Source organism: Paroedura picta, chromosome 3 (assembly GCF_049243985.1).
Source record: "Paroedura picta isolate Pp20150507F chromosome 3, Ppicta_v3.0, whole genome shotgun sequence".
In the NCBI taxonomy this organism is placed as follows: domain Eukaryota; kingdom Metazoa; phylum Chordata; class Lepidosauria; order Squamata; family Gekkonidae; genus Paroedura; species Paroedura picta.
This window is the reverse complement of record NC_135371.1, coordinates 159,425,517-159,438,001: the sequence shown is the minus strand read 5'-3', so window position 1 is coordinate 159,438,001 and position 12,485 is coordinate 159,425,517. Positions and strand designations below refer to the sequence as shown.

General features: G+C 45.7%; 1 protein-coding gene across 22 annotated transcripts in view; it reads right to left on the bottom strand.

Moving 5' to 3' along the window:
• PCBP2 (poly(rC) binding protein 2) overlaps positions 1-6,310 on the bottom strand; it is a 30,439-nt gene extending 24,129 nt beyond the window's left edge. For 5 of the 22 annotated variants that reach the window (XM_077329005.1, XM_077329011.1, XM_077329012.1 and 2 more), the window contains exons 1-5: positions 6,038-6,309; positions 2,442-2,580; positions 2,041-2,064; positions 1,902-1,934; positions 1,169-1,285 (exon numbers count right to left, since the gene is read on the bottom strand). In XM_077329005.1, coding sequence (XP_077185120.1) covers positions 1,169-1,285; positions 1,902-1,934; positions 2,041-2,064; positions 2,442-2,510 — 243 coding nt within the window. In that variant the 5' untranslated portion in view covers positions 2,511-2,580; positions 6,038-6,309. Of the gene's footprint in view, positions 1-1,168; positions 1,286-1,901; positions 1,935-2,040; positions 2,065-2,441; positions 2,581-6,037 lie in introns of all 22 variants that reach the window. The other 17 variants (XM_077329002.1, XM_077329003.1, XM_077329013.1 and 14 more) reach the window with 9 other exon arrangements.
• Positions 6,311-12,485: the final 6,175 nt, after the last annotated feature.

The window sequence follows — 12,485 nt, the reverse complement described above, 5'->3', positions numbered from 1 at the left end:
CTCACCCCCTGGAAGTTTAGCTGTGCAGCTTTGTTTGAACAGTTTCCATGCTTAATGGAACACAGAAGTTGCTTTCTAGCTTGTGTGGCTGGTAGCCTGCAACAGGAGAACTGCCTGAGAAGGAGGTTTAGATGGCATGCCATGCCCTGCCCACTTTCAAAGCAAGTTTGGGTATGAACCTTTCCCAAGCAATGAAGCCTGTCTAGAGAAAGGATATCTAGTTGAAGCCTTACCTGCTAAACAAGCACACATCCACAGGCCACACATTTTTCCTTGCTTCTTCTGAACAAATTCTCTTTGCTGCTTAAGTTGCATTTGCAAAAAAATGCAACCCTTAAAATGTGGAATTTGGTACCACAGAAGTAAAAAAGTAATTTTTATCATGACTACCTGGGGCAGGGCCTCAGAGGATGGCTCCTAGGTCCAAAGGACATTCAGCAAGGTATAGGTGGCAGCTTTATGGCCAGTCCACAATGTGCATAGGGGAAAAAATCAACTTTTATTCCACCCAAATGGTGAATTATAACTGGTTTTGTAAATCTGTTTCTAGTCTTTCAGGTTCCAAAAAGGGCTTAATGTATAACTAGCCTACAGATCAGACAAAGCAAAGGGCTACTATTCATGCTAACAAGATTAAAAGCAACCATTCCTGGATAACATAATTTGTTCAATGTACAGCAACACCTCTGAACAGCGTATCATCACATTTCTATAATACTGAGAACTTACCTTAACCCCTCCAAAATCCAATGTCCACCCACATAAAATGTTGTGAAAACTGGTTTTCTTCACCAAATACAGTGCACTGCTGAACTAACCTTATTTTTGGGTTGGATTCCAGAGGATTTGCCAAACCCATCCCCAGGGCTATTTATGGTGTTTCTAGGGTTCCCTGTCCTCATGAGTACCATATCAAGGGACATTTTAATCTCTAGCAGAGGAAAGGGGAAGGAAGGAAAGATGCACTTAACTAAGATATTTATTAGTGATTTCACTGGGATCCTAAATTTATAATGCATTAAAAATAAAAACTTTAGACTGCTACCTTTAGCACAAATGTTCGGGAACATACATTACCCTGGTGTCATTTTAGTAAAAGAGGGCAAAGCGTTTCTTCTACTTGTGTCCCAAGTCCAAGAAGACTTATTAATACAAGATCAACACACACCTCTTCCAGTTTGTCAATGATCATAGCAAATGCTTTGAAGATGGCATTGGTGGGTCCAGCAAGAGTGATAATCCGTTCTGGGCAGTTCCCTTCTGAGATGTTAATGCGAGCACCACTCTATAGGAGGAATAAGATTTGTTGCAGGTCAACCGAGACTGGCACTTGTAATTCCATCCTTTCTCCACATTTGATTATCTAGTTATGGCTGCAGTCCAATGCACACTTGCTTAGGGATAAGCCCTATTGACCTCAGCAGGATATACTTCTCATGCGCAAAGGATCAGATGGCTCTTTTTAATCATTTAGGACAGGGGTAGTCAACCTGTGGTCCTCCAGATGTCCATGGACTACAATTCTCATGAGCCCCTGCCAGCATTTGCTGGCAGGGGCTCATGGGAATTGTAGTCCATGGACATCTGGAGGACCACAGGTTGACTACCCCTGATTTAGGAGGTCAAAAAGGACAAACCCATTATCATGGCTTTTGGAAGTTGAAATAGAAGTTATTATAGCTCCACCCTATAGCTCTTCCTCCTCTACAGTATTTTTTTTTTTACATTAAACACCCACTGCTATGTCCAAGTTACAACCAGGCAAAAAATATCCTTAATGTGTTTCCTCTTATTATAATTCCCATCAACTCAAGCAATTGTTCCCAACTGTAAAGCCTCTTGGTTTGTCTTAAAAGGCATTTTTTGCTCACATCTCAGCTCTTTGCTCCCCATGGACCTACCTCTTCACGCATCTTCTTTACAGATTCTCCTTTCTATGTATACACACGCACAGAGAAAGAGAAAAAAAGGACAACTAGGTTATTCATGCTCTTATCAGAAGCGGTTCTGCATGAAGTAAAATTAAATTGCATCACATACCTTCCCAATAATGCTTCCAACCTCCTGCAATAAGAAACAAACAGATGTCAGTCTCTTGCAAAACCATATAGAACACCCATTTTCACCATTAATGTTGTACACTTTAAAAACAGCGCTACCATGGGATGCGTGTTAGTTACAGAAAACACAAAACTGTGTAGGAGCCCAATGAAAAGCATTGTTACTTTATCGGTTCTCCAAAAACACACATCCAGTCCATTTTTATTAAGGGCTACAGAGATATGGATGTGCTCCACTGGGATTAATACAACATTGCTACAAAGAACAAGGCACGCAAGAGCAAACTGATGTTTTAATTTGATTGGACAAGTGGGTTTTCCAAGACATTTGCTATGACCTAGTTTCAGTCTAAGGCAAACAAGATGAGACAGAGCAAGTACCTTCCCATGCATAAGTAGGCGAATGGTAAGTGTGACATTTAAACCTCCTTCGATAACACCGGTGTCCATCTTGAGCTGTGTTCAGTTAAGTCAGGCTTAGTCAGTGGTCAAATCTTTGGTCACTGGGGGGGAAATCGAACTACAACAGAAAAAGACCATATATCATATGGCGATCAGACAAGGAAGGATGCCTCCCCTCTGGAGGAATAACTGAAACCTACTGCCCCTCATCCCGCTGCAATGTACTCCTCTATTACATTTAGCAGATCCCGCCAGGAATGGAATAGCTGACTATCATTGACAAGCTGTCAAAAACACAGCTTTGCAAGTGCTTATGGCAGCTAATTGGCTGATGCCCAGAGGTTCACGCCTTTTGTGTGTTTAGTCCCAAACTGGTCAGGTGGTGCTTGGAAGCCAGAAGTGTTAATTCCTATTAGAGAGGCAAAGCAGGATGAAACCAAGCAGGCATCTCCCCGCCCCCACTCCTTCCCCCTCCCTTGCTAAGGCAGAGATCAATTGTCACTTTCACTTTCCAGCACCACTGCTGAGAAGGCTACAAATAACTTCAGCAGGGGTGCTTTCCCTAGTCACTTTCAGAGCCTTGCTCACACGGAATCGGTCCAGACATTGTGGGGGCCAATATGTCTATACGACAAAACAGTTTAAAATTCTGTGACTTTTAATGTCCAACTCTATTTCAAGAACCTATTTCCTAAACCCAGACCCATACCAAGTGAAGTACTTTTGCCCATGTATATTAGGGTTTCCCCATACTATGTTTGGTACGACCCTTTTATACGATCCTGTTTTCATAGGATTCTGACGGCCAATGGCCAATACAATACAATTTTAACTATTAGGGGTTCCCAAAGTGGGCGCTTGGCTCCCCGAGGGGGGGGGGCTGTGAGAAATTTGGAGGCAGTAGGGGGGCAGCAGTCGTCTGACTCTTTCTGCTGAGGCGGTTTTCCTAGTGACAGACATTTCAATGTGGTTTGCCATTGTCTGCCTCTGGGTGGTAGCTGGCATGGACTTCCTTGGTGGTTTCCCATCCCAGTGCTGATCAGGGCCAACCCTGCTTAGCTTCCTGAAGAAAATGGCAACTTCAGAATGTGGGCTGGGTGGGATTATATTCCTGTTGAGCTCTTTCCCCTCCACAGACTCTGTCCTTCCCAGACTCCATCCCAAATCTCCAGAGATTTCTTAATCCAGGGCTGGCAACCCTTCCCCAAAAGTCTCCCATCACCAGGAAGCAGGAAAAGCTTTCTCCTGCTTGCTCTTGGCCATGGGATTTCCTATTACCGTATTTGCTGGCATATAAGACGACTAGATGTATAAAACGACCCCCCAACATTTCCACTCAAAATATAGAGTTTGTTACATTGCATTACAGTACTATGGGCCACTATGGGCAGCTATGTCTATCCCAACTGAAGTGCACCCGGCGTATAGGACGACCCTCCACTTGGAGGCATGTTTTTCAGGGGGGAAAAGTAGTCTTATACGCCAGCAAATACTGTACTTGCTTCTCTCTTTCCTCATCTTTCTCCCCTATGAGAACCCAAAGTGACTTTTACAAAAGACTTTTACAAAGAACGGAAATATTTTTCAAATCTAAAACATGGCCACTATACAACCAAAAAAGAAATGTAGGCAATAGCGTGTTCTGAATTTGAAATAGACCTAAGAACAGGAAAGAGATGTGTGACTGTATTGGGGAGGGGGGACTAGGGATAAGGCCTGGGAATCAAGGGGATGGCAGCCCGGAAATGTTTGGGAACCACCGATGTATATAAAAAGTATATGGTCTATCGTCATAATAGGACAGAGTGAACTCTACACCTCAAAACTATCAGGGCGTTATGTAAACATTCAATGTTCCTCATAGAATATCCCTACAAGTAAAAAACCCAAGGATTTGAATTCTAGCCCACTCCTCCTCCTGCAAGCTAGTTCTACTACCTCACTACCACTTACTACCAGTGTAAGCCAAAGACTTAAAACCAGCAACTTGATATATGGTATCTAGCAGAAACTTACCAATAATATGCTTTATTAATGTATTTCAATAATAAAAGATCTTTAAAAATCTACACATCTTTTAAAAAATCAGTGAAGCAGAAAAAACTTATTTTAATGGTTGTAACAGGTTAATGAGGAAAAAAAACCCTGAAACCTCAAGGGCGTTATTATGGATTTTATTAACAGTGATGATTTTTGCCAGATTACACAAATTGGTCATATAGTTAAAAGTGTGTAATTTAAAGTCTGACCATTAGTTCTCATCATTTATCACAGTCAGATTTGCTTCCATGTTGGAGGCGAGATGAAACTCCAAACAATGCAGCTACCCAAAACTAGCAGCTTCTGCGTGCCACAGATTTCATTACATTTTACCCACTAAGACTATCTGGATTTTTTTTTATTTTTGGGGGGGAAAGGAGACTTATTGTCTTCAGCCACACTTCAGCCTTAAAAGGAATTATATAAGAACAATCTTCCAACTAACATAGGCCTAATGCCAGAAAATCCTATTAAGAACATTTCACCTAACCCTAAAAACCCTGAATTAACTCTCACCCAAAAATTTCTCTACTCTCTTTTCAGCAATTTTTTTTAAAGTTCTAAACCGAACTTTTCCTTCCCAAAGCCAAGTTTACACTCAAATACGTTGCCGTTTTAAATCAGCCATTTAAAGAAGCTTGGCAGATTTTCGGCCCATTTAAGGGGGGGGGGGAGAATCCTGAAATTCATCCAGTAACCCGTAGCTTTGGATAAATAAAACCCACTTAAAAAAAATAATCTTTCCATTCGGGCCCCTCAAAGGCTCTAAATTACCACCCTCCCACCGGCTAGAAAAGTTCTCATAAAGACTTTCCTCCCATGGAGATCTAATCGGGCGAAAAGGCAAAAAAAAAAAAAGAGAGAGACAGAGAGAGAGAGAAAAGAAAAGGGGGGAAAAAACACCAAGAGGGAAGGGGGCGCTGTACTGCTCCGGCCTAAGAAGGCGGGCGGCGCACGTAACTCCTTTGCTTCTCTCTTCCTCCGAGCGGACAGATGCAGCCGCCCGCCGCCTTGCACCCGCGAGCGGGCCTCCTCCATTCTCCCAGCCCCAGCCGGCCTCGTCCGCGTCAACGCCTCCCCCTCCTCCTCCTCCCTCCCTCCCAGGGCAGAACCCTCGCCCCTCCCCCTACCCTCCCCCGCCCAGCGCGCGGCCCGGGCCTGGGCCCAGCTTCCCTCCCAATGTGACGCAGCAACAGCGCCCCCCCACACACGCGCTCCCCGGCCTCCCCGCTTCGCCCCTCTCCGCCGCCGCGCCCCCGCCCCGCACCACGCGGGGGCCGCCGCTCCCCGAAGCGCAGGCGGAGGCTGCCGGGCCGCCCCCTCGCCGCCCCACCGCCCGGCGCCTCACGCACGCACTCGGGCGCGACTAGGCCGCAGTAGGCCGCGGGCCCGTCCCCGGGCTCGCTTAGTCCCCCCGGCCGGGCTGGGCCGCAGGGCCGGCGGGGAAGCGACGCCACGCGAGGCCGGGGATTCGGAGAGGGCGCGTCGGGCGGGAGGGACGGAGGCGCGTCGAAGGGCGGCGGGGAAGGCCTTACCTGGCGGGGGTGGTTGGGCCCGGCCGCGCGCGCGTTCGCTCCCTCTCTCGGGCGGGGGGAAGGGGATGGGACGGGGGGAGCGGGAGGAGGGAGGGCGGGCGATGCGCGGGTCTCCGGGGCGGGCGGAGGGAGCGGGACGGGGGGAGGGGAGAAGGAGAGAGCCGGGGCGGGCGGGCGGGATGGCGGCGGCGGGAGGAGGGCAAGGGCAGCGGGAAGGGGCTGCGACAGCTGCTCTTGCGGCGGCGGCCTCGGCGGGTCTGGGAGGGGGAGCTGGAGAGCGGGGCGATTTCAACCCCGCCTTGACCCGGAAACGATAAGATCCCTCCTTTTTCCTCCCCCGTCCAGACCGCCTCTTACGCACGGGAACCAGCGAGGCCGCGGACAGCGCGGCTCTGCGCAGCGCCGTTGCAGCCGGACCATAGAGAGCGGCCAATGGCAAGCACATGGTCAAGGCGAGGAGATAGAGCGCCCCCATCGCCATGGCGACAGGGCTCCCCTTCCGGCTGGCCGCGGCATAAGTCCTCCCCAAAGCAGCGTGGTTTTAGTCGAGAACGATGGGGGAGAGTTGCGGGGGGTGGGCGGACGTGGTGAGGCAGGGCAGAAAAAGGGGTTCGCTCTGCCTAAAACTAAAGTAACACAGTTCTCAGGCTTTAGTGTGACCTAGAAGTCAGACTCAGAATAAGGCTGTGAATTGATTCTCAGTCAGTTCCGGTACAGTCGATGGAACAAAGTGAAAAACTCTCACACAAAAGCTTAAGGAGCGCACTAACTGGACTTCTTGCCCAAACACGGGTGTCACTAGAGCAGGATTAACCCTGCACCATTTTACTTCCTCAAAAAAAGGGTCTGCCATGCGGGTGGCGGGGTATTATCTGAAGGGAACTATTTCAACTGAGGGTTGCTGCGTTTTTCAAGGATCCTTGCAAGAGGCAATGCAGAAGGAAGAAAGTTACGTTATTGAGAGAATGAAACCAGAATCAGATTGGCTTGCATTCCACAAGGGATTCCCATTATCCTCCACCCATAGTTGGCATTTTATTTATACAAATGCATAAAAACTGTGTAATTTGCCTCACCCAAAGATTTGGGGTGGGAGATATTTGATTGAAATAACAACCTTAACATTAATATGATGAAATCCACGAACCTCAATCAGGTTAATTCCAACCCTCAAAAGCTATCTTAGAATAAAAGGGATTTTCCCTTGTAAAAACTGCTGTGGCTATTTTTCAGCAGCAGAGAGTTCAAGGTTTGTGTTTAGGAGAGCTATATTATAAAACATGGAACTTGAAAATAGTAGTCCCATAACCCAAGAGAGAGGTGTGCTAACTGTGATTGCTAAATGGAAGAATGTCCTCCGCATGGTTTAAGACTGTTTTATTAATTACGCTAAATTCTGATACTAAAAGTTCTGGAATGGAGAATACCAAAAGTACTTGGTACTCTGCTTGCTTGGTGCCTGGATGATTCCATTTTCACAAATAATTTGTTTGGGGTCTGGCAAGCAGTTGCAAGCCCAGGTAGAGGCTTTACTTCAAATGTCAGATCAGGTTTAAGGTTTTGATACTTGCATGGTGTGGGCCCAGCGTACCTGAAGGACCTATGTCCCCTGAAGAGCTCCGCACTCTGCAAATATTAACCAATTGATGGTCCCTGACCCCAAAGAAGTACATCTGGCCTCAACTAGGGCTAGGATGTTTTCAGTCCTGGCCCCCACTTGGTGGAATTAGCTCCTGGAGGAGATCCAGACCCTGACAGAACTGGTTCAGTTCTGCAAGGACTGCAAGATGGAGCTCTTGCTTTTGGTTGGAGCCACCAAATCTACAATATCAATTGAGCCCCCCCAGGAAATTCACCCCCAAACTGGAAAAGCCCTACCTATACAGGGAATTTGTCAGAAGTTATAATTGATTCTGCAGTTAATTATAGAAGCTAATTTTAAGCAGTTTTAAGAATGTTTTAGAAATACTATTAAATGTATTTACTCTATCATTTATTGTAATAGATTTGGGTGTATATAAATGGAATAAATAAATAAATAACTCAGTGGGGCATCTTCATTTGTGCTTTCACAGGGGAGGCTAACAGAAGTATAAGGTTAATGAACACTGGGAAAGGTGATCCACTAACCTGATCCACTAACCAGAACCTGAGTGTGATTCTGGATGCCCCTCTATCTATGGAGGCCCAGGTCACAAATGTCACCCGCCATGCGTTCTACCACCTTCGCCAGACATAAGAACTTGTGCCATATGTATCAGCACCTGGCCTAGCCACTGTGATCCATGCAATGGTCCCCAGACTAGACTTCTGTACCTCACTCTAGGCAGGGCTGCCCTTGAAGCTGATTCAGAAACACCAACTGGTCCAGAATGCAGCATGATGAGTCCTCACCGGGACTCAGTGGAGAGCTTCACTAGCTCCAGACTGGAAACTGAATCAAATTCAACATTTTGATCCTTACCTTTAAAGCTCTCCGCAGTCTGGGAATGCTGTATCTACGGGACTGCCTCATCCATTATGCCACCCAAAGAGCACTAAGATCAAGTGATCAGAACTTGATCAGGGTCCCTGGCTTAAAAGAAATAAAACTGGCCTCCACTAGGGCCACGTAGAACTCTCTCCCTGGTGAGATCAGGGCCCCTGGGACCTTCAGCAGTTCCAGAGTGCCGGTAAAACTGAGCTGTTTTGCCAGGCCTAAGGTTGAGGCCAGGAAATAAACATCGAAGGAAATGCGCCTGAGAACCCCACTCACAAAATATTAATCTTCACAGTAGAAATTAGCCCCTTCTCTATAAAATTTCTAAGGTTTTAGTATATTATTTTGTATATTTTATTCTGTTGTCACATGTCCTGAGCCAACTGGGAAGGCTGGGCTATAAAAATAAATGGTGGTGGTTGTTGAGATGATTCTGCTGCTGGGTTATATTTATGGGTTATATTTATTTCTGCCTTTACAATCTTAGGGATTAGGGTATGTGATATCTATGGAGATATCTGACTGCGCCTGGATGTACATCACCATAAACTTTTATAAAATTGGACACAATTAAATATGGTAAACAAATCATTGTAAAACAACAGCCAAGGTTTGCCTCCTGAGCAGATCACATTGGGGTCAGACAGAGCTGCCATTTAGGGATCTGTATACCTAAGGGAATGCAGGAAAATCCAAAGTTGTCCAAAAAGAGCTTTTAAAAAGCCAGATGGAATGTTTAACTGTATATTCTTAGGACTTAAAGACACTTAGGTTTTCTTAAGAGGGGACAACAATTTCTGCCCTCCCCCCCCCATTGTAGACCAACCCTTTGCCCCATTAGAAAGGGTTGCCAACATCCAGATGGGGGCTGGGGTTCTCCCAATATTTTATTTATTTATTACATTTATATCCCGCCACTCCCACAAGGGCTCGTGGCAGCTAACAGGATAAAAACCCCAATAAAATAAATAACAATTTCGATCAAACTAGCCAATCAACTAAAAATCATCCATTCATTCGGCGGCCAAAAACCCATACTAATAATTATTTAAAAACCTCAGGGTGGACAGAGGAGCTGATCTCTCCCTTTAATCCGCCCTTAATAGCCCCAATAGGGCTTAATGGCAAGGGGGGGTCCAGATCTTCTTCCGCGCCCCAGCCTCAACCATAGACCTGGCGGAAGAGCTCCGTCTTGCAGGCCCTGCGGAATGCTAGAAGCTCCCACAGGCCCTGTAGCTCAATATTATTGCCGGTCTCCAGACTATGGGAATCAGTTCCCCTGGAGAAAATAGCTTATGTCAGAGGATTGAATCTATGGCATCACATCATCCTACGGTGTTCCTGTCGGTCCTTGAAGCTTTAGGAACAAAATCTGTGGGGCCTCATGGGCAGCAGTGAGTGTAGAGAAAATCACCAGAGAATACTTGCTTCGTCTTTTAAAAACTAATGCCCTTAAATCTCCAGAATGGTGTTTTTAGATACAGTTTACACGTGAATTTATGTGTAAATAATTGCTGCAGTAACCATAATGCTCACAGAAGCACCTACCTGGATATTCAGTGCAGAGTCTTAGAGACAGGATTTCCAACCTCCAGCGGAGGCCTGGGGACACCCCTGGAATTACAGCTGATCTCTAGTTCACCAAGATCAGTTCCCCTGGAGAAAATGGCTGCTTTCAAGGGTGAGCCTTATGACTTTATACTCTGCTGAGGTCCCTTCCAGGCCTCCATCCCGAAATCTCCAGGAATTTCCCAACCAGGAGTTGGCAACGCTTTTCAGAGGTGGCCAGGGATAAGGAGGATAACATGGTGATAGTGGGGTAGGAGAGAGGAAAGCAAGTAGGATGGAATGGGGTAAAATTGAATTTCCCCTTCCTCACCAGTCCCCATGGGTTCTCCTATTGTTTTGCCCAGACTTAATGTTCAAATTATCCTGGGCAAGCATTGCATGGAGAGAAAAATCTGGAATCAGCCCTCTAAGAAAAGTGTTCATACCCAAATAACAGTGCCTGAGCTAACCCCTTTATCTAGTTCAGTGTTCAGGTGAAAACAGATCTGTGTCAGTCTCCATGTGTTCATCTCATCCCTAGGATGTGTGATTCCAGAAAAATAGATGCTTGCACAATCCTTATTTGTTTTGGGTTTTTTTTTTAGGAGTGATTACTTTTAACGTTAATTCTAATATGCTTTAATACATTTAAGCAAGGTTGGGGCTTTTTATTATCTTTTTGATTTTTTTCTATAAAGATACGCAAAAGAATATTTCCCCATCCCTATACCTCCGATTGTTCCATTTTTTTAAATTCAAGCTTCATTTAGCAAGGTTGTAGTTGTTGTAGTTGCGAAGTCGTGTCCGACCCATCGCGACCCCATGGACAATGATCCTCCAGGCCGTCCTGTCCTCTACCATTCCCTGGAGTCCATTTAAGTTCACACCGACTGCTTCAGTGACTCCATCCAGCCACCTCATTCTCTGTCGTCCCCCTCTTCTATTGCCCTCAATCGCTCCCAGCATTAGGCTCTTCTCCAGGGAGTCCTTCCTTCTCATGAGGTGGCCAAAGTATTTGAGTTTCATCTTCAGGATCTGGCCTTCTAAGGAGCAGTCAGGGCTGATCTCCTCTAGGACAAGGCAGTCCAGATAAAAGCTCCAGTGCTCCTGAAAGTTTTCGTTTGGTTTTGTATTAACTATAGATGTGAATTTTACCATTGTTGCAAGTTCAGCAAGTTTGTCCAGTCATGAATTGATGGTTGGTATCTCGTGGGATTTCCAGTTCTTGGCCAAGACTAGTCACAATCCTTATTTGTCACTCTTCACATGAGCATTTCATACAAGATTATATATACTCATGTACAAGGAAGTCATGTGTGAAGAAGCCACTGGTATGGTTTCTCTATGTATTTTGTAATCCCAGAGGTGAATCTGTAGAGATTCATAGAGGGGGAAGGGGAATAAAACTGAGATCTGGAAAGGATGGGTGTGAACAGGCCTACCTTATTTTAACAGGGTGTTAACAATCTCACACAGTTGTGGTGGTGTCGTGCTAGTCGATGCGCTAATTTATTCTCACAGGAACATTTAGCTATTCAAGGAGCCAGGAGCTCCATGGATCTGTCTAATCTCCTTTTAAAGCCCCTTCTGCCTGTGTCCATCACCACATGCTGCATTTTAATCACACATTGAATAATATTTTCTTTTACCTGTCCTGAGTCTATCGCCATCAGCTTCATTGGATGGCCTCAAATTGTAGTATGTTGGGAGACGGAGAAAAAGCTCTCCCCATCCATTCCCTCTAACCTGTGCATAATTTTATATACCTCTTTGATGTCCACCCTTAGTCATCTCTTTCTTTAAATTAAAAGTTTCAGACGTTTTTCAAAGGAAAGTTGCCCTCTTCTGTACTTTTTTCCAGTTCAGCCACGTCCTTTTAAAGATACGATGAGAAAACCTGCACACAGGAATCCAAGTCATGCTGCATCATAGATCTATACAGGGACATTATAATAGCAGATGTTTTATTTTGGGTCCCTTCCCTAATAATCCACAGTACATGGTTTGCCTTTTGCATTGCTGCAGCACACAGGGTTTATTTTATGTATATATTTATTTATATTAACATTTATAGGCCGCCCCTCTCCTCACAGTCTTGGGACAGCTTACGCAGTAAGTTAAAAATCAAGGCAATACAATTTAAATTTTAAAAGACATTAAATCTATCCATAAGACATTGCTCCTGCCTGGAAAATCTGGTTCCAGTTTGTCAACCAGGCACAAAATGGAGGGGGGGGGTCCAGCAGGGGCCCTGGTTTGATGGTGATGGTGGCCTCAACCCAATGCCTATTGGAAGAATGCCCTCTTACAAGCCCCCAGAATCATAGGGCTGTAAGGGGCCATACACACCCCCTGGCTTAGAAAGTTTTTGGCAGGTCAGACTGCACAGCTCCTGGGCTACAGCAGACTTCGAGGATCCAG